The following is a 21,030-nucleotide window of genomic DNA, read 5'->3' as shown; positions in this document are numbered from 1 at the left end:
AGGGCCTGAGTTCACATTTGACCTTAGACAATAATTGCCTAGTTCTGTGACCTTGGACAAGCTACTCTTAACCCCCTTGCCTTAAATAAAATTTAAAAAAAAATCCAGCCCCAGACACTTAATAATTACATAGCACTATGACTGTCACTTAATCCCACTGCCTTGCAAAAAAAGAAAAAAGAAAAAGAAATTAGTATAAAGTTATCTCAATGTCTAATTATTGAAATTATACAAGTGAGGTACTTTTGACCAAAGAGAGTCAACAAGCATTTAAGCACCTGATGATGATGCTTTGTCCTTTTATCTCCAAGAAGACTGTGATATCAGGGAGGTGTTGCCATGCCAAGCACAATTAAATTTGAGTGAGGGGGTGCTGTGTTAAGTCACCAGTCTCACTTTCTCCTTCAGAGTCTAGGTCCAGTGGCCAGAAATGAACTGGGAAGACTGGAGATGACCCTGGAAGTGAGGCAGTCAGGCTTAAGGGGACATGCACAAGGTCACACAGTTTCTTCTAAGAGTCAAATGTCTGAGGCTGGATTTGAACATCCATCCTCCTGACTCTAGAGCCAGTGTTCTTTCCATTCACTGCACCACCTAGCTGTTCACTTGATGTATCAGGCACTGTGCTAAGCACTTTACAAATGCTACTTCATTTGATACCCACAACCACCTTGGGAGGCAGAAGTTAATTATTATTCCCATTCTACAGTTAAAGAAACTGAGGCAAATATTAAGTGATTTACTCAGGGTCACATAGCTAGATTTAGGCTGTATTTGAGGTCTTCCTGATTTCAATAGGACCAGCTAGTAGGAAAACCCTCTTCCTATCCTTGTTGGTCTCTGTCTACCCAGGAGTCAACAATTTGATCTCAAATTCCTAAAAGGATATTGTACTCCCAAAATACAGGTGTCAGAAAGCAAGCAACATTTATACTCAGGGATATCAAAATACACCCAAAGATGCAAACTGAGTTCATTCCCAGTTCCTGAGATAAAATGGGAGAATATTTGTAAAGTCTGACAAGCAAGCAGTAACCTCTCTATCAATGCTAACTCCCTCCCCCGCCTGCAGAACTTTGGTTGAAAGCAGCTAAGCGCTCCAGACCACAAGGGGGTAGTATTAAACCTAGATCATTTATCAGTCATGTGACCCTAAAAGAATCACTTTAACCTCTCTGTATAGGTTAACTCATCTGTAAAATGAGCTATATCCTTATAGTCTCTAAGCTCTAAGCCTTTAAGTTCCTACTGTAAAGCCCTGAGAAAGGACCATTCCTCATTAAACTCCAGCTGCCCTAACATTTGGTTTTAGTGATGTTGATAAACTCAACACTGGGCTAAAAAGCAATCTGCCAAATTTATTAAGATAAACATTTGACCATAAGAATATGGCAGGTTTGTGCTTTTGCATTATCAAACAGCTGTCTTACATCTGGCATACTGAGGGAGATAGCTGCAAAGCATTGGAACTGACTTCATTGTGGACAGTGAAAAACAATGGCACAAATAGCCAACACAGAAACAGGTCAAGGGTTTTCTGATATACAAAACAAAGCTAAAGAAATTACACATCTAAGCGGCTAGGTGGTGCAGTGGATAGAGCACCAGCCCTGAAGTCAGGAGTACCTGAGTTCAAATCCGACCTCAAACACAATAATTATGTAGCTGTGTGGCCTTGGGCAAGCCACATGTCTGAGATCTTTAGGCAGATAGAAAAATAAGTCATAATTTAAAAAGAAATTTTTTACCTTTTAAGTTCTTCAAAAGTTACACAATACCTAAGTTGCTAGTTAACTCACATTTGCATTAATCTGTTGTTCATTGTATCCAAATTGGTCCCCTGAAGAAGACAACTTTTCAGAGCAACAAATTCAGATACAGTGTATATGACACATAACAGTATACTGCCTTTCTTGTTTTTCATTATACTTTACATTGGAAAAAATAATGGGTTAATGCTATAAATTGTCCAAGCTATGATAGGAAGTATCATATAGGGACAACTCAAAGTGTGGTCTTCAGTATATGTGTATCAGACAGCACTGTGGACAATGAACTAGGCCCAGAAATGGAGGGACAGAACAGGCTGCATTGCATTTGAGAACATGCTTTTAAAATCTTAAGTTCTATCTGAAACAAAGATCTATCTTTTGTGAACTGGTATTTCTTCCAATGATTTTGTGTGATCAATTCATGAAATAGCAGTAGGAAGAATTAAAAGTTGTGGTTCCCCCAAAAAAGCAATGGAAAGGCAAATAGTGGGGTGTCAATGGGCTGTAATTAATGTTATTTACAGAAAATTCAGATAAAAGACACAAAAGCTACAATCAAAGAGATAAATGACTGGGGGGAGGGGGACAGGAATGCAGTCAACTGAGTCACAAAAACAATATACACACGACTAAAACAATGTAAATGGAAAGAATAATCAAAAAACTACTATGAAAATGCGGTCTTTACATAGAATAAGCTTGACCTCCAAAATATAAGAGAAAACATTTCCACTCTTCCAGTTTGCAGGGAGGGGAGGCAGCTGGCAGTGGGTGTGTCCAAGGGCATCAGACACTACAAATATCATTTTTAGTATTTTTACTGATTTTTTAAAATTTATATGCTCTTCATGTAGAGAGGAAAAGGTATGAACCATTGGACAGCCTACGTTGTTGCACTAATATCATTAAATCTGAGACATAGGGAAAGACCACCAACGTTCCCTCAAGGAACCCTTTCCATCCTTCAAGTAGAGCAGGGGTGGGTAAACTCTGGCCCAGCCTGTGGGCATATTGGGCTGGCAATGCCAGCCAGAGGTTAGGTCTCAAAATTCAGTAACTCTGGGAGCTTTTTAGGGGTGAATTAAATATTTGATTAAATATAGTCAATGCAAATTGATACTACAAATATACAAATGGCCCTTGGCATAAAAAAAGGTTCCCCACTCCTGCTGTAGAGGATTTAAAGTATGGACAAAAATCCATGTGGGGTTACAAATTGGCACCGTTGGAGGGAATGCCTGCCATAAGATTACCAATCCATGTAAGTATGTAAATATTCCTAGGAAGCTAATTATCCAGTTCAGTAATGACCCTTTGCTGTTTCTCATTCTTTTATTATCTGTGATGTATTATAATTTTTCATGGAGGAGGAAAGGATGAAATTAAAAAGCAATAACTTTTTTTTAAATCTCTAACAAAAGGTTTGGTCCAGAGACATAGCCATGGTTTTAGAGGAGTGAAGACCAAAACATTAGATAGAATGGGAGGCCCTGTCAATGTTCATTCAACCTAGAGAAAATAAAACTTAACTCTCTGGAATTCTCTTAACTCCTGGCTTCCTTCTAGTCCTTTCTAAAAGATCTGTGTCCTGAGGAAAAGGACTAGATTTGTTCTTGACTTCAGAGGACATAACTAAAAAGCACAGTTGTCTCAGGAAGGAAAATTTTGATTGAATACAAGGAAACATATTTACTAGTAACTAGAGCTATCCAAAAGTGGAACAGTGGAACAAAACTGCCTTTCAAAATTGTGGGTTCCTCATCCTTATGGGTATTGTCAGGCAACAACTATAAGTCAACAACTTTCCAGGGCTCTAATATGGGAGATTCTTGTCTAGTACAGATTGGCCTGAGTAACCTTGCAAGAACCAACTGTGATCCTATGAACTGATATGGGAAGGGGATGAGAGATGGATGATGATGATAGCAGCACAAACAAGTATTACTACTTCCCCCACTTTAATCCAGTTTTCACTTAGTTGTCAAACTTTTCTACCTGACATCTGACCATGACATACTCATATTCAATCAATTCCTGTGGTTCCCTATTACTTCCAAGATCAAATAAAAGTTTAGTATTCAGTCCTTCATAAACAGGCCACCTACCAAGTCTGCTTACCTTACTCCAGATTCTGCTATGCAACAACACTGCCCTCTTTGTAGTGCCTTGCACAAGGTAACCCATATTCCAACTATGGACCTTTTCATGGGCTGTCCCCTTTGCCTGGAATTCTCTTACTTCCTGGCTTCCTCATAGTCCTACAAGAGGCATTTCCTTATACCCCTTTATTCTACTATCTTCTACTAATTATCTCGTTTATTCCATATATATCTTGCTTGTAAATAATTTTTTTTTTATGTCTCCCCTCAGTAAAATGTGAACTCCTTGAGAGTCGGGGACTATTTTTGTAATTCATTTTTGTTCCCAGTAACAAGTATAGTTCCCAATACATAGTAGGTGTTCAGCAAATACTGGTTTACAGGCTAAGTTAGCCAGGCACCTTGTTTAGCTTTGGAGACAAAAATTTAAGCAAGGAAAAAACTCCTACCCTCAAGGTGCTTATATTTTAGGAGGGTGTGTGTGTGGGGGGGGGGGGGTGGTGGAGAAACAACAAAAGGTTCCTTAGGCATAGTAGCTAGTAGAGAAGACAGAACTCGGAAGCGAGTTGAATAAAATTGATCTGGGAAAACCAATGAGAAGCCACCATTAGACCTGTAGAGTTGGGCTCCATGGGCAGAGATTACTCTTCGGTGTGAAGGCTGATGGTCCAAAGTCTGGATATTCAAGTGAAGTAGGGCTAAAGCTCTTACCTACAGTGATCTGAAATCAGGCCCATAGCAGGGAACCTTTTTTCCTGCCAAGGACCATTTGTATATTTGTAACATCATTTGCAGAGTACATGGGTGGCTTCTCCAAAGACAGAAGGTAAATGATGAGAAAAAGGCAGGAGAATCTTATCAAGAAGGATTAATAAGAGGATTGGAAATTTTTGGCAGTTTTTTAAATGCCTAGTATTCATTCCACTATCAACAAAATGTTATTAGTCCTTACAAAGATTTTGTCAAATATTGTCCCAAAAAAGTTGTGTACAGAAGGATGGAATACTATATAGCTAACGTTCATCAAAGGAATGTATTAAAGGATCTGCAAGATTTTTTTCAGTTCACCACTCCTAATCAATTCAATTTCACAAATATTTAATAAGGTTAAGTTGTTCAAAGCCATGGGAGATTTAAAAACAATAAACCAAGCCACTTCTCTATCCTTAAGTTTGGATTTTAATACACTTTGATAGGCTACCTTTCTACTCATTTCCTTCCAAGCTGCCCCTGTCCCACTTGAAGGTTGACATTCTTAAGATGACACCCCCACTCCAATGCGCAGGCTTCTCAAAGTGAGTGAAAACAAAACTGCCCAGCCCTAATTGTGGTGGAAGTTGTACCAGTTAAGGCCATCAAGGGCTCTGAAATGATGCCTGACTGTGTGCATGCCCAGCCATTCATTTCCCTGTGTTTTCACATTTGAAAAATGAGGGTTTCCATTGGCACCTCTACCTTCAAGAGATTATGAAGAAAGGGTTAACAAACTGAAATGCACCATAGAAATAAAGGTGAGTTATTATATCCAGGGAGAGGGGAGTTATTATACTGGGGATAGGGGAGCAGCTGCCACAGGCACTGACTTTTTATATTCAAGGCCATAACAGTCTCACTATTCATCATCAATCAAGTAAAACTTGTACACATGCTTCATATTCACTAAGCAACTATATCCTTAAACTAATAATTTGTTAACTAGAATGCTTAAATATCTTCATCCATTAGCAAAATACTATCAGATTTAGGCAATTAAGTTGCACAGTGAATAGAGCACCTGCCTGAAATCAGGAGGACCTAAATTAAAATCCAGCCTCAGATACTTGATACTATCTGTGTGATCTTGGCAACTCACTTAATCCCACTGCCTCACAAAAAAAATTTTTTTTAATATTATCAGGTTTCCTGTAATAATGCTATTTAAATATGATTTGGAATTTTCACATTAGCACCTCACCAAAAAACTCGTGTTTCGCCAATATAGGTACTACATCAATCAGCACAGATTAAAGCTCCTTCCGAACCAAAGTCATTAATTTTTATGGCTAAGGGGGGGGGGGGAGAATCATCAGCTAGAGGTAAACTTTTTGGTGATGAATCACTGCCTTAGTGAGGCTGGTCTGTAAAACCTGTCAGTCTTGTGTTCTACTGTCTTATCTGAGTAGACTTTAGTAGAGGTCAGATTTTAAAACTACTTAGGATCTTTCATAACTAAAAAAGCACTAAAATATTCCAAACACATCCCCCTATCGTTAAGTTTTTATTCAATACTCATGCTGATCGAAAGACACTTTATTTCATTGGATTTTTTTTCCTTTAAGATTTAAATACCAGATCATACTGGGCACTAACTGAAATTGGGAATCTGACCTTCCTTTTACACCAGTCAAGTGACACCCAAGAAGACAAAGCCAATTGCCCAAGGTTATGTTTATTAAAACAGTAGGACTAGAATTCAAACCCAGGTCCTGATAGCAAATCCAGGGCTCTAGCTATGTCACATAAACATGTGGTCTATTTTCACTTAACACCAATAAGCCAAGTTAAATAACTTCCTTTGCTTTTTTATCGAGAAGCTGAATCAAATGGAGGAAATACCCTAAAGAGAAAATCATGGATATACTCTGAAGGAAAAACTGAGAAGTGATGTTTAACATTTAGAAAAACTTGTTAATGTTTTGGTAGTAGAGAATTTATTTTTAAATTCCAGAAAACAAATTGGCTAAAAGATAAATGAGTATTGACTAGTTGAGGTAGGACATAAGCTCCAGTTGAATTATAACATTACTAAAGGTAAATATAAAATAATTTCCTAGTATATATTAATAATGAAACCCACCCAAATTCTCTTAATCTATTGAGGGAAGTATGCATTTTAACAGTGAACCATTTAAAATAATTTAATAATTTAATGAGAATTTAATAAACATCAAATTCAAGGTATTTTTCCATTAGTTTCAATTCCTTCATGAAAAATTGATGAGAGGATATGAATGAGAAGGTATGGCTGTGTTGCAATGCAAGATGTAAACTTCAGAGAAGAGATTGTTTTAATCTTTGCATCCCCAGTTGCTAACACAGTGCCTAGAATATGACAGTAGGCATGCAAATTCATAAACTGATTACTTAATCTGTTGGTGAATCTGCATCCAAGGAGTACATACACTGATGAAACCTGGATCCACTGAAGTATTTGTAAAAACATAGAATTTAAATAAACATAGAATTTAAATAAAAGCATTTATTTGTATTTATAGCTATAATTAAGATTTTTCTAAATAGTTCACATTTCTCTAAATAATCTTTGGCTTCTGAGTAGCAAAAAAAGTGGTGGTTTTTTTTGTATTGAAAAATATTTTGTACCAGAGAAAACAATTCAGGTCTGTGCAACTCCTGTATATTTAATTTTAATATATGATGTTTAGGTTTTAAGTGAAGGTGAAACACAGAAATTCACTAATATTATCAATATGTACAAGATTTGGAACACTTAACACATTTGCTAAAAAATAGCACCTTTTTAGCCTAGGGGACCACAAAGCCCTTAAAAAATGTAGCCAGCCCATAAGATTACAAATACTGTTTATTCCCACAGTAAAGTTAGTTTTTCTATTAGACATGGGGCCTGAGATTTTACCGCTAAACTATAAAATATGTAGAAACATATAGGCCAGGGTGAGAGGGCATTAAAAGGATTCCAAAGCACATGCCTCGGAAATGTAAAAATGTCAAGTCATAAAATAAACATGAGTACTGTAAAAAAAGTTTCAACAGTCATATCATTCAGAGATAAAAGATTAATTCAACTTTAAAAGTATTTCTAAATATTACATGCAAATCAGTTTGGTTCTCCAATAGATGCATTTCAAAGCATTATTTTGTACTGATATCCTGGATGCCTGAGATTGGTAACACAAAGTCAGAAACCATGTAGCAGCAGCTTCTCACTCCCATTTGTGCTGCATTCATTGTTCTGCCTTGTGTATGAGTGAAACCAGTGGATGGTCAACGCACAAAAGTGTAAGAGATTAAGGAGATAAAAAGGAAATATGCTGCTGTTTTGACTTCAACAAAGGTCTTCAGGGAAGCATTTAGGAACCAAGCTGCTGTTTGATTTAAATGTATTTTACAGTAAGATAGAATACTTTGTGAGAACCTTGTGCAAGGCACAGCAGTAAATTGCTTATGTGACTACCTCTGATCTTATGCCGTCAACTTTGGGGTAGTAAGTTTGTGTGTTGAAAGCTCCCACCATCTATTCCTCGTTCAGTACAGTGACCATTTCACTATAAAGTATATAGGTTTTCTGAGTATATCTGGATCTTGATTCAATTTCTACTGTATTACCTATTACTCAATTAATCATAAATCCTGATCTCTCTCCTACCCAAAGGGAAAAAAGACGAGTACACAAACTATAAGTGAAAAGAAATATAAGAACTGTGAGCAAAATATACATTTCAATAAGGTAAGAAATTATTTAACCAGTATTTCACTCATCATTATCCTCTCAACAAGAATCTTCTATCTTTATCATCTCCTTACTTATCCCAAGTGATGAAGTGACAGATTAAGTTTACAAGTATCTGGGATTGTAGCCAGCCAAATGTATATAGAAGAGCATAACAGATTTATCCTTCTGAATTTCCATCTTTGATTTGGATAAGAATGTGATTTCTGCATTCATTATTGTGATTTTCAACATATACACAAGAATATGGGGGGGGGGGGGAGGGGAGATGGTGAGGTGGAAAGGTCAAACAAATAATTATAGCAGTAAAATCCAGTGGCTCCAATTCAGTCTGGGAATTGAAGAAAAAAGTATACAAATTCAGAATATTCAATCTCATTACCAGGTGCTACCAGAGGATGTGACCTAGTCTGCCAAGATATATTAGGCCTGAGCATCCTACATACTTGCTTAATCAAATATCAGTCATTCTATTAGAGTTCCTGTGATAGAGGGTATATTAAGAATCCTTCTATACATTTAAGATAAAAATAGTAAAAGGAAATCAAAGCCAAAAATTCATTATTACTACTTTCATAAGGCTTTCAGAAACATCTTTCATTCATGACATCACCATATACTGAGTGAGAGAAAAAAAAATCTACAGATCTGGTCCCAGCCTCTGCAGCTCAGTCCAATTCAATGGGAAATGTAGATATCTAGAACAGAATTTGTTTCAAAGGCTCTTAGCAAAGTAACATGGTAGGGGAATCATACACTGTCTGCAGTGTAGTAGCAACATCTAAGCAGACTAAAATCATGTGGTATAATTTGCATAGTTAATATGTTGAGTTTTCTCCTTAAGCAAGGACCTCACTTTTTTAACTATTATATAGACATATTAAAAATTATATTCAAAACAATCCCTTCCACCTTCAAAAGGGATCATCCCAAATCAATGCACTTACCTAGTAATAAAAACATAATATTATGAAAGAAAAGTGAATCCCAATTCTTGCCCCCAAACAAAATAATGCTGGGTCATTACATTCATCCAGACTGTATCAATATAGGTACAAAAGTGCAGTGGATTCTCTCATTCCTCCAATGAACATGCAGACAGTTCAACATCACACAGATAGGTTTTTCTATCTTCATCATTTCCTCCTAGGACTATACGTGTAAGAATTGCTAGCTGTCATTCATAATCTGAGATAGCTTGAGATGATGCTATTAATTTAAATGACATCATCAGCAAATTCAAACTTGCCCAGTCTCACAAAATTCCTGTATTTTTTAAATTAATATAGAAGTAGTACATAACATGATTCCTATGTAAAATTTTAGCCTATCAGTTTTGAAAATTGGATCAATCAGTTACTCTCTTAATCCCCCAGCCCAAGAAAAGAAAATATTGGCAACAGGAACTCCCAATGTGAGTATATGCTGAAGGGAGAGAAGGCCATCACTGGCAGTAGTTCAATTAAAGAGTGCCTATTCCAACAAAATCATGGTGAGAGATTGTAAAAGATCTAGTTCAATTCTCCTTTTAAAAAGTGGGAAAACTGAGGTTAAAAGATTTGATCAGGGTCACTGATGTAGAGCTTGAAGGAACTCCAAGGATATCTAAAACCCTTATTTTAGGGAAGCAAACTAAGGTGGGCAGGTAAGTTAGGTGACTTACCCAAAGTCTCACAGTTTGAAAGTCAGAGCTAAACTTAAAGCCAGGTTCTCTTATCTGTGTTCCTTCTGTGGCCACATAGCTCCTGAGACCTAAATTAAGGTGCCTTTCTTCTGAGATGTCCCTTCATTTGAATTTATGTACCCTGAATGTACATTATTTGTAGTTATCTCCCTAATTAGAATGTAAGCTTCTTGAGGTCAAAGACCACATTTTGCTTTTCTTTGTATCATCAGCATTTAACACAGTGCTTGGAACAGAGTATGTGAAAGAATGCTTGTTGACTGATGTATTTGAGGCTACTCTGAATTGAGATACTCCAAAGGAGGTTATATATTTCATAGTAACAATTCCTATGATGTTCTCTCCTCCAACAGAACTTTCTAAAATGCTTTTAATACCCATTTAGATCCCATTCTTAAACCTCTATGCTGGGGATTTTATTTTTGGTCCAGAATTGAGATTTCATTATTGGGGAGAATGCCTAGTAGAGAAGGTCCCTCTACCAACACACATCAGCAACTCACCATTAACTTAAAGAGTCTTGGAGAGAACCCCAGGGAGTTGATATTTTAAGCAACTTTAATCTGGCTCTTCCTGTCTTCAAGAGCTATTCCTTATGCCATGCTGCCTCTCCTGTTACAGATTATTTCAAATTATCTTTAAAGAATTATTTCAACCCAGTTTTATTCCCTCTGCAACATGCAGAAGAAAACACCAGAGGTATAACAAGACTAGGCAGACAAAAACTTAATTCCAATGTCCCAATAAATGCATTGCATAGACAGGTTACTTCAAAGACTCATTACTAGAAGAAAATTGTTTACTCTCTCCTTAAAAAACAAATTACTAATTTGTCATGATGGGATTTGACTCTGGTATTCTCCCAAATCAGTCCCATGATGGCACAATACAGAATATTTTGTTTTGTTGAGGACACACATTTTACACCTTCAAACAGGTGTACTATTCTGAAGGCCTCTGAAATTTATTGCCTTGGAGGAAGGGGGGGGGAAAAGCTTAAGTGCAATGTTAATCCTCATAGCGAACATTTAAGCTTTAGGACATCCCAGTGAGAATTCAGCTCAAAGAAGACGAAGATTTCTTGTAGACCACTCTAAGCCATACTTCAAGCTACAAGCCTAACAAGTTTCTCTCACTTTTGATCTTTTATCACAATCTTGTCTCCTCACACACTCTGACAGGAATATTATAATGCCTGTCATCTTCAGCAATCAGAGTCACCACTGGCCAATCCTTGGGTGGATCTGAAGGATAAGAAGTGATGAATTCCTCAGTGTTGTACTTAGATAGTCGATAAACTTGTATGGTGTGATGCACTGCATAGGCAAGAAGAAACATTTCAACCTAGGGTGAATAGGAAAGAATGCTTTTTAATGATGGTAAGAGTGGAAGAAAGTGAAGTTTAACAGTATACTTAGACAGCAATTATTACAAGCAGATGAAGAAATCCAAAACAGAAGAATCTCTAAATAGCTGGATTTGTCTTTGGAATATAGATTGTTATGCTCATGTGTTCACTATCTTCCATACTCTGCCCTCACCTTTTTCTACTGTCCAAGGTTACAATAATGTAGTCCATCAAAGAGTCAACCATTCCCATTCTGTCAGAATTCTAAGGGAAGCCGCTCTCCCTAGAATGTACCCCCTAAACAGGAAGGAAAAGAACCTTTATGTATAAGGATATTTATAGCAGCTCTTTTCTGGTGGCAAGGAACTGGAAATTGAGAGGATACTCATCAATTGAGGAAAGGCTGAACAAATTGTTGTAAGTGATTATGATAGAATTCTATTCTGTTATAAAGAAATGATGAAGAGGATGCTCTCAGTAAAAAAAAAAAATTAATGAGCAGAGTAATGGGAAAGAAACTACATACAAAGAAACAGCAATACTGTAGGATGATCAGCTGTTGAGTGACTTACCTTTTCTCAGCAATGCTGTGACCCAAGACAACTCTGAAGGGCTTTTTATAAAGAATACTACCCACTCCAAAGAGTTGATGATGTCTAAATACAGAATGAAAATAAATCTATCTTTCTACAGATAGAAATAGATACATTACAGTACTTTTTTTGAGGTTTCTTTTTTCTTGGGGAGGGGAGAACAGTATGTTTACTTTTACAACATGACAATTGTGATAATGCTTTTCATGACTAACCTGTATCAAATAACTTGCGTTCTCAATGACGGGGATTGGGTTGGGAGGAAGAGAGATTAGGAACTCAAGGTTTTAAAAGTGAATATTGAAACTTGTTTTTGCATGTAACCAAGAAAAAATTAAATTAAATTAAATTTCTAAAAAAGTATTCCTCCATTATAGAACCTCCCCAAGTCTAGTCTATCTTCCAAGGCACTGCGTTAGGACGACAACCTGAATAAATTAAATACTGCTATAAGGTGAATGAACAGAGACTCTTTAATATCTGGATTTTTTTAAAATAGAGGATAGTCCTGAAACTTAAATGAACTAGTTCATAGAATTTCAGGCAAAAGTACCAAAAAGAAGTGAAAAATTTCAAACATGACAAGAAAATTTTAGGAATATGTCAGTCTTTCTAGGGGTTTAATTAATCCTTGGATCAACTCTTTCTTTTGAACAGTATTTTTCCCTAGCTCTACTTTTAAAGTAAGAGAACCTATAAATGCTCCAAGTTTTTTCATGACCAATCCTGTCTGTGAACAATGGCAGGGAAGGATTGTCATGATGGTATGGGACAACTAAGTGGCGCAATGGGCCAGGAATCACTAAGACATCTTCCTGACTTCAAATTTGGTCTCAAACTCTTCTTAGCTGTGTGACTCTGAGCAAATCACTTAACTCCATTTGCCTCAGTTTCTCATCTGTAAAGAGAGCTGGACAATGAATCAGCAAACCACTCCAGGAATCTTTGCCAAGAGAAATCCAAATGGGGTCATGAAGAATACTGAACAACAGTCATGATGGTCTGTAGATTCTGGTCATTTTGAGTCATTGTTAAAAACTGCCTAAATGTGGTTTCTGTAGAATAATAAATCATGTTAAATAGAATCATTATGTGTTTGCCATTATAAAAAAAAGCCTAAAGTTTCACTCAAAATATCTTACATTAATAATGCTACTTTTTTTTAAAAAATAGTATACTACTTTTGAATTTGTTAAGTCTTTCCATTACTATCTACACTTGAGCTAAAGATATCATTAAATACCAGAAATCAAAGAGTGGTCTAATAGAGACTTAACAATGTGAAAGGATTAAGTTTAGAAAAATCTTGAAGAACCAATCTGATTTTTCCATTCCCAGGTTTTAATTTTAAATATGGAAAATAATGCCAAAATGATACACAGGTTTACAAGTCAAAAAAAAAATCTGTCTAATAATTAGGGAGTATTTTAAAAATTAAAGTTAAATATTTCGGGTACCTTTATCTAGCTATTCATGATAAACATTGTTTTGTCTATGCAATGAAACATAAATTTCCCTCACCTTTTTTTCCCCTCCTGGCAAGGAACACCAAAATGAGAAGTGGCTGTTGCCAAAGTTGGCAAGTATGAACATCACCATTCATCTCTAGCCACTGTAATGCCCCAGCACTATCCAGGCATTTGGAGTTTTTGCTGGTCAAGTATATTTCAATAACTAGAGAAATGAGGGTTTCAAATAAGATCTCTTTGTGCTTGATTTACTTTTAATTACTTTTAATTTAATTAATAGTTTTAAAAACTGATCTGCAAGCTCAGTATTGAAAACTTATTTTTTTGAATAGCAGAAAATAGCTTATTAAACTTACTGAGGGATAATTGTGAAGTCTAAGCCATATCCTGATGTGGTTTGTATGACAAAGGTCCTGGCAAAAGGACATAGTATATTTGGTTTTCAATTAACAGAGCCAACTTAGCAGAGCTGTAAAAGGTTTTGTGGTCTCCAAGGTGTAAAAATATAACAGCTGCCAAAAGAGGATCAAGATAATCTAAGGTTACATAGTCCTTGTTTTCAAAAACAATGCTCTATTTTGTTCAGAGAAGCTAAAATTGAAGGGTTATGTTTTTATTTTCATTTGACACTGTCAAATCTATTGCTTTTAGAAACACTCCTCAAGAATCACTGGCCTGAACTACCCCCAGGCCAGGACAGCTTACCTGCTCCAGGCCACCAGTGTGACCCACTTGATTCAAGTGATTCCTCAGCAGCTGAGCAGGGTCGCCTGAGGTGTCCCGAGCAAACAGAAGCACAGAGAAGAAAGGCACATCCTTGCCCTTCTCTTTATCATCATACAGCTGAATGGCCTTGCTCAGCATCAGAAATTTCACAGCTTCATAGAGGCTATATTCTTCCTCTTCATTTCGGAAGAGCTCATCACAAGCCACCTGCCTCTCTTCTGCAGATCTCATTGCCGTCAGACCTGCCCACTTAAGGAGAACATAATCACAAGTGAGTTCTGAGCCTTCCTAGAAAGTCATGTATATTCAACAAGAAGAATGGCACCATCCTCAGAATCTGATAATAATGAATGACAAATGACAAGTTCATGACATCAAGTCTGCATTAAAACAACAGCAGAAATTGCAAGGCATTTGGTATGAGGGGAAGTAGTAGCAAGCCAAGGAAGTAGAAGTATACAGCTTCCACAGTCAGTGAGGCAGCTGGGTGGAACCCTGGACTTGGCCTCAGAACCTTACAAGCTGTATGATCTTAGACAAGTGTCTGTGTGTCTCAGTTTCCTCAACTGTAAAATGGGAAAAATAGCATCTATTTCCAAGGGTTGTTGTAAGGATCAAATGGAGACAATATTTGTAAAAATGCTAAATGCAATGCTTAGCATGGAGTAGGCACTTAATAAATCTTCCTTTCCTTCCAATACAACAAGATGGAGGCTGTCATGCAAATCTTTTCTGAGCACAGATAGAGAGCTTTGTGCTAGATAAGGCAAGGAGCACATTCAAGAAAGCTAGAGCTGAGTCAGAGCTCAGAAATAAAATTGACACTAAAATACTAGTGACCTGCATACTTAGGCGCCAGGGAGGACTATAGGGTCTTTGTTTTCCTAAAAGTAATTTTCTCATTTTTAATTTTCTGGCCTTTGAATAAGCATAAATTAGATAAAAATGCTCAGACAGCAAAATTAAATTTTTACTGAGCCCTTACTATGCATAAGGCACTTTCCTAGGCACTCAAATATACATTTGTTCCTTTGAACTTTTAAATAAATGAAACAAGATTCTGGATTATATGCTTCACTTAATGAGGAAATGAAAAAGATGTGTCAATATTTAAATCAGTTGTCAGGAAAAGACTTTGTTAAATATATCTTCAAAAAACCCCCAAAATTTGCATATTTAAAATTAAATGAAATGACAGTCAAGACTGGAAGAAGATATCAGAGTTGTTTTCCCATTCCTCTGAGAGTGAGTCTATTTCTTTGGCCAGTAACAAGCTCACTTCTACTCCTCTCTATTCTACCTTACAAGTACATAAAGAACTTGGCTGATGGCTAAAATGGAAATATTCTCCATGACCACACATGTATAATCTATATCACATTGCTTGCCTTCTCCAGGGGAAGGGTGGTGGTGCAGAAGAAAGGAAGATAATTTGGAAAAAATTACACAAATTTTGTTTGCATAAACTGAGGGCAAGAATAAAATAAAAATTAAATGTTAAAAAAAAAATTCAGCCAGACCAATAAACATATAATCTATTCTAGGTCCACACTTCAAAGTCTTTTTAAATTGTAGGAGCCTGCTCAGCACAGATTTTAAAAAGTCAAGGCCACTTTTTATGGAGGAATTACTGAAACAGGGAGAAGAGATGGGACACCTTTTTTTTTATTTACTTATGTGTAATATGGCTGAGTAAGGTCATATGTGCAGGAAGGAGTGGAAGAACCAATAGATATAGCTCACTTAGTTCAAGAAATACTTGTATCAATGTAAAGACCGGCAAACTGCCTTCTGTGGGGGAGAAGTAGGATTAGGGGGAAAAACTGTAAAACCCAAAATAAATAAAACCTTAAAAAAAAAAAAAAGAAAGAAATGCTTGTCAGTCTGGACCTACAATTTCCTCTTGGTAGGGCTGAGGACACTCCCAGTAACAACAAATGTTCTGCAGCCTGGGGCACACAGATTAAGTGACCTATCAGGGCCACAAAGCCAAAGGGTATTAGAGGCAAACCTGAGACCACTTCTTGAATCAGGTGATACACATTTCTCATTTGGCTCAAGACATGTTATTCTAAAAACAAAAATATTAACACATTCTAGAAATCAACAATTAAAGTCATTCACAGGGAATAAAAGTTTACTTACAAAAGGTTATTCCAAGAAACAAATATCAAGTTCACAAAAGCTAAGAGGCTGGAAGTAGGGGAAGTAAAGAAAAATGCCAGAAAAACGTACAACACTAAAGCTTCAAACATCCACTAAATGTAGGGACATGGACTCTGCCTTCAATTTCTTCTACTATCTACCTTTGATAATAACCCAGTATACTATAAAAACTTGTCTCTTTCCAACATGCAAAAATATAAGCCACTCTTTCCCCCCTTAATATTAGTGAAAAGATGCAAATAGTGAAATATGATAATACAGTATAATATATATATCATATATCTGCATGAAATATACATGTGTGTTCATATATACATGAATGTGTAAAAGACAAACTTATTTATTTAAAGGTTTGCTATGTTATGTGGCAGGCACTGTGCTAACCTATATATATATATATATATATGTATATATATATATATATATATATACATATATATATATATATATAAATTGGCATTGAACTGAATCTTGAAAGAAACTAAGGTACAAGTAAAATGTACTCCAAAGGAAAAATACAGAGATGAGAGATCAAGTTCTGTTTGTAGAACAATGACAATCTGTCTGACTGTGAAGGGTGAGAAGGGAAGCAAAATATATAAATAAAGAGCAGGGATTCTAAATCTGTGGTACGTGAACTTTTATTTTTAATATGTGATAAGTTTTACTTTTTAATGTACTTATAAATTATAAGTAAAATTTCAATATAATTATCTCCTTTATAGTTTTATGTATTTTATTTTATGCACTGAAAAACATTCATCTGAAAAGGGATTGGTAGGTTTGACCAGATTGTGAAAGGGGTTCATGACACACACAAAAAGAACCCCTGCAATAAAGAGTGACACAGTCAGATATGCACTTTATGAAAATTAATTTGGCAGCCGTGTAGAGGACACATTAAAATGGGAAGAGACAAAAGAAGTACAAATGCTAACATCTAATCTAACCCGAGGTCTTAAAACCAAGGTTTTAAGAACTTAGGAAACAAAGATGGTGCATTCTTCAGTACTTAGTATAGTGCTCCTTTCCTCCCTTTCACCCCACACAGTAAGTCTAAAACAGGTGATTTGTTGATGAATCAAATGAAAGAAACCTCATGGTCAAGGGTTTAAGAGTATTCTCTGGTGGAACAAAGAAAACAGATGGTGGATAATGGAAGTTACTCAGAGAGCTGTAACTTTCAAAGTCAAGCTGTACTTTACAATTCCATAAATTCAATTAAACTCCATACAGAATCTGACTACCTATGATGTTTTTCTCATTGGGGGTGGGGTGTGTGTGTGTGTGTGTGTGTGTGTGTGTGATCTTAAAAGATCTTAAAGGTCTACCACATTTGTATTTTAACTCAATTTCATAAATTCAATAAAACTGAAAATGTTATTCAAAAGAAAAGTTACCAAACATTTTCTAACAAAGCAAACTTTAGAAAAAGGAAATGGGGAATTTTTCACTCAATAGAAATTTAAAATCTCACACAACACATAAGAACTCCCGACAATTAGGAAGTTGATTTTTACTTCACATCATTTGGTAAGACTACAGTAGTGTGAGCTAAATAATATCTATGAAGTGATAAAATATGGGTTTTCCCAAATATTTGTCACGTAAGTAGCCCAGTTTACATTTTAGCAGGATACTACTATATATATATGCCATTTTTCTTAGAGCCAACTCTTAATTTTATAAATAGCCTAAGTGACAAGTCTCTGAATTAATGTAAAATAATTTTGCTGATACATGAACTATTAAATATCTTTTAATACCTATATTTTGATTTTACAGCTATCAGGTAGGGAAAAAAAAGAAATGGCAGATAACCACACATAAAAAAAATCAAAATAATGAAAATGTTTCAAACCTTCTTTCTTAGTAGAGCTAAAGATTCCTTAATTTTATCTCCCAGGTCATCTCCCTTCCCATCAAATTTCAGTCCAAGCTTCCACTGCTTGATCCAGTTATATTTGCTTATTAGTTCCTGTGGCAACTATAGTAGCAAAACAGAAAAATCCAAGTGTTAACATTCACAGAAGTTCACAATTATTAATTACAAAAAGAAAAAAATTCACATTACCTTCACTGATCTCTTCAATCAATTCAAATTCAGCAAGAGCACCTAAATCTCTATTCCACCATATCCCATTCTTCCTTGAGGCCCTGAACTAAAAACTTTGGGAGGGAATATTACAGAGGTTTTAGATGATACACAAATATGAAAACCTGTGTGATTATTCTAATAACCATTTGGGTAACTTTGTAGCAATTGGAAAGAATGAATCAGACCTGGGTCAACATTCTCTCTTTAAATGAAATGTCTTTATAGAGACGAATCAAAAGCTTGGGATGGGGATGGGGATGGGGGGGGGGACATTATAGATAGAAAACTAACAAATGACTAAGGCTGATGCTTCAGGATATGTGAAGTGTTAAATTATTAAAAATTAGACCCTTGCATATAGAAGGGGAAAATAATCTAGTATTCCTTTTTTAAATTTTTTTTTAATTTTTGCAAGGCAATGGGGTTATGTAGCATGCCATAGGTCACACAGCTAGGTAATTATTAATTTTCTGAGGCCATATTTGAACTCAGGTCCTCCTGGCTCCAGGGCTAGTGCTCTAATCAGGGGTGCCACCTAGTTGCTCCAAAACCTAGTATTTCTAACCAAGAACTTCTACTGGAAAATTTTTTTTGCTATATTATATTAACATAGACATTCAGGCTTTCGATGTCCTAGTATTTATGAAATTATATACCTATGAACCTGTCATATCAATCAATACATCAACAATTTTAAAATTACCATATTTTAAACACTGTGCTGAGCACTGAGCATATAAAGACAAAAATTAGTTTTTGCACACAAGGAACTTACATTGTATCAGGTGAGGTAAACACATACATGAATATAAACAAAATGTATACAAAATAAATACAATAAAAATATATTAGAGGAAGAGAAGGATCAAGAAAGGTTTTACACAGATCCTTGGCACTTGATCAAAGTCAGTATAAATCTTGTATATTATACCTGCTATCTCCTTCATTAGATGACCAGATCAGAATTTTGTACAGGTTCTAGTCTGCCTTTCTCTTTATCTAGAGCACTTTGCAAAATGTCTGAGTAATTTAATACATTCTTAATAACTAATAAAAACAAGAGATAAAACGATAATATGAAAACACACCTAGTACAAAAATGGCACAAGGGATAATAAGAGTTGTCCAATGGCTGACAGATTAACAGCTGAGTTTGCATTTTTTTCTACCTCTGCTCACCAATCAGTGGAATAAGAATGTGTAGAACCTGGTTCCTAATAGCAAGGGAAGTATGGATATGTCACAAACCCTAGGGACCTGTAATGAAAAATCATGTAACTGGGTTGGGGGACTTTGTTAATTCATAGCCACAAAATATGAAAAATAAAGTTTGTGTTTCCTTTTACCTTTTTTTTAGTATATAATATTAAAGAGATTTAAGATGTCCATAAAAACAAAACACAGGGATGTAAATGACCTTTCAAATTTTCCCAAAGTAATCATATATAAACCAAGCAAATCAAATAAAATGTTTTTTGAAATGCCCACAAAAAAGTATTCTATTAAAACAGTGATCACAATTGAAAATAAAAAAATCCACATTTTCCATTTTATTTCAAAAGCTAAACATTTAAGTCACAGAAATGCTTACAGAGTTTAAAACCAAAAGAACTGATTTATAATACTAGGTAAATTTCTGCTTTTCTTTATCTTTATAATAGTTTAATAACTTTATTATAAAACCCTTATGATATATATTAATTTTAGCTCCTAAATTCTGAATTGCTAGAGCCATCAAGTGGGAACAATCTGAAATCACAAGTGAAAAGAATGTATACAGATCTTTGAGAATTAACCTATTATACATAAAAAAAAGAGAAGGAAAGATGCTGAATGTAGTAAACCTAAAGGCAGTGAGAAAACAAGTAGTAAAAGAAGCATGCAGCGCTATAGTTAAAAAAGAAAACATGATGTCAGAAAAGTGGAAATAGGATATAAAGGTCCCATTATCCCCAACTACTATGAAACTCATGCTAAACAGTAACTAATAAGGTTATTACAGTAATCTAGGTGAGAGATAATGAGAGTTTTGACAAGAGTTAGGGCTGTATGAGGGGAGAGAAGGGAAAAGATATGAGAGATGTCATAAGAATAAAAATATTAATCAATGAAATGGCTAGTAAAGTGAATTACCATTTGGGCTTCAATTTTGATAAAGAGGAACTTGTTGCTGGAGTACAAGTGATAAGAACCTTAGGAGAGGACTATTCTATCTAGGAATTTGTGACAGATAAGAGGAATATGGGCAAAGTTCATATGGTCTGGGAGAACAGGAAAAAATTATTTTGCTTTTTTGCAAGGCAATGGGATTAAGTAGCTTGTCCAAGATCACATAGGTAAATAATTATTAAGTGTCTGAGGCCAGATTTTACTGAGGTACTCCTGAGTGCAGGGCCAGTGCTCTACTCACTGGCATCACCTAGCTGCCCCAGGAAAATTTTTTTAAAGGATATACACAAAGGATAGAGAAGATTTCAGTTTTAAAAAATTCCATAGATTTGCCTGGGGTTTTAAAATGTGCAATGACTTATCTAAGGTCACAGACAAAACTGGAAGCTGAGTTTTCCTGGCTCAAAAGTTAACTCTCAATACACCAGACCCCATTTG

General features: G+C 35.7%; 1 protein-coding gene across 4 annotated transcripts in view; it reads right to left on the bottom strand.

Annotated features, from left to right (window-relative positions):
* Positions 1 to 10,669: 10,669 nt before the first annotated feature.
* The window catches only part of OTULIN (OTU deubiquitinase with linear linkage specificity), a 35,817-nt gene continuing 25,456 nt past the window's right edge, over positions 10,670 to 21,030 (bottom strand). For 3 of the 4 annotated variants that reach the window (XM_074206522.1, XM_074206523.1, XM_074206525.1), the window contains 3 exons: positions 18,187 to 18,312; positions 14,139 to 14,408; positions 10,670 to 11,367 (listed from right to left, as the gene is read on the bottom strand). In XM_074206522.1, coding sequence (XP_074062623.1) covers positions 11,173 to 11,367; positions 14,139 to 14,408; positions 18,187 to 18,312 — 591 coding nt within the window. In that variant the 3' untranslated portion in view covers positions 10,670 to 11,172. The other variant, XM_074206524.1, reaches the window with a different exon arrangement.

The sequence above is a fragment of the Macrotis lagotis genome, chromosome X (genome assembly GCF_037893015.1).
Source record: "Macrotis lagotis isolate mMagLag1 chromosome X, bilby.v1.9.chrom.fasta, whole genome shotgun sequence".
NCBI classification, from domain to species: Eukaryota; Metazoa; Chordata; class Mammalia; order Peramelemorphia; family Peramelidae; genus Macrotis; species Macrotis lagotis.
Note: the sequence above shows the minus strand (reverse complement) of the source record. Positions and strands in the feature narration are given on the sequence as shown.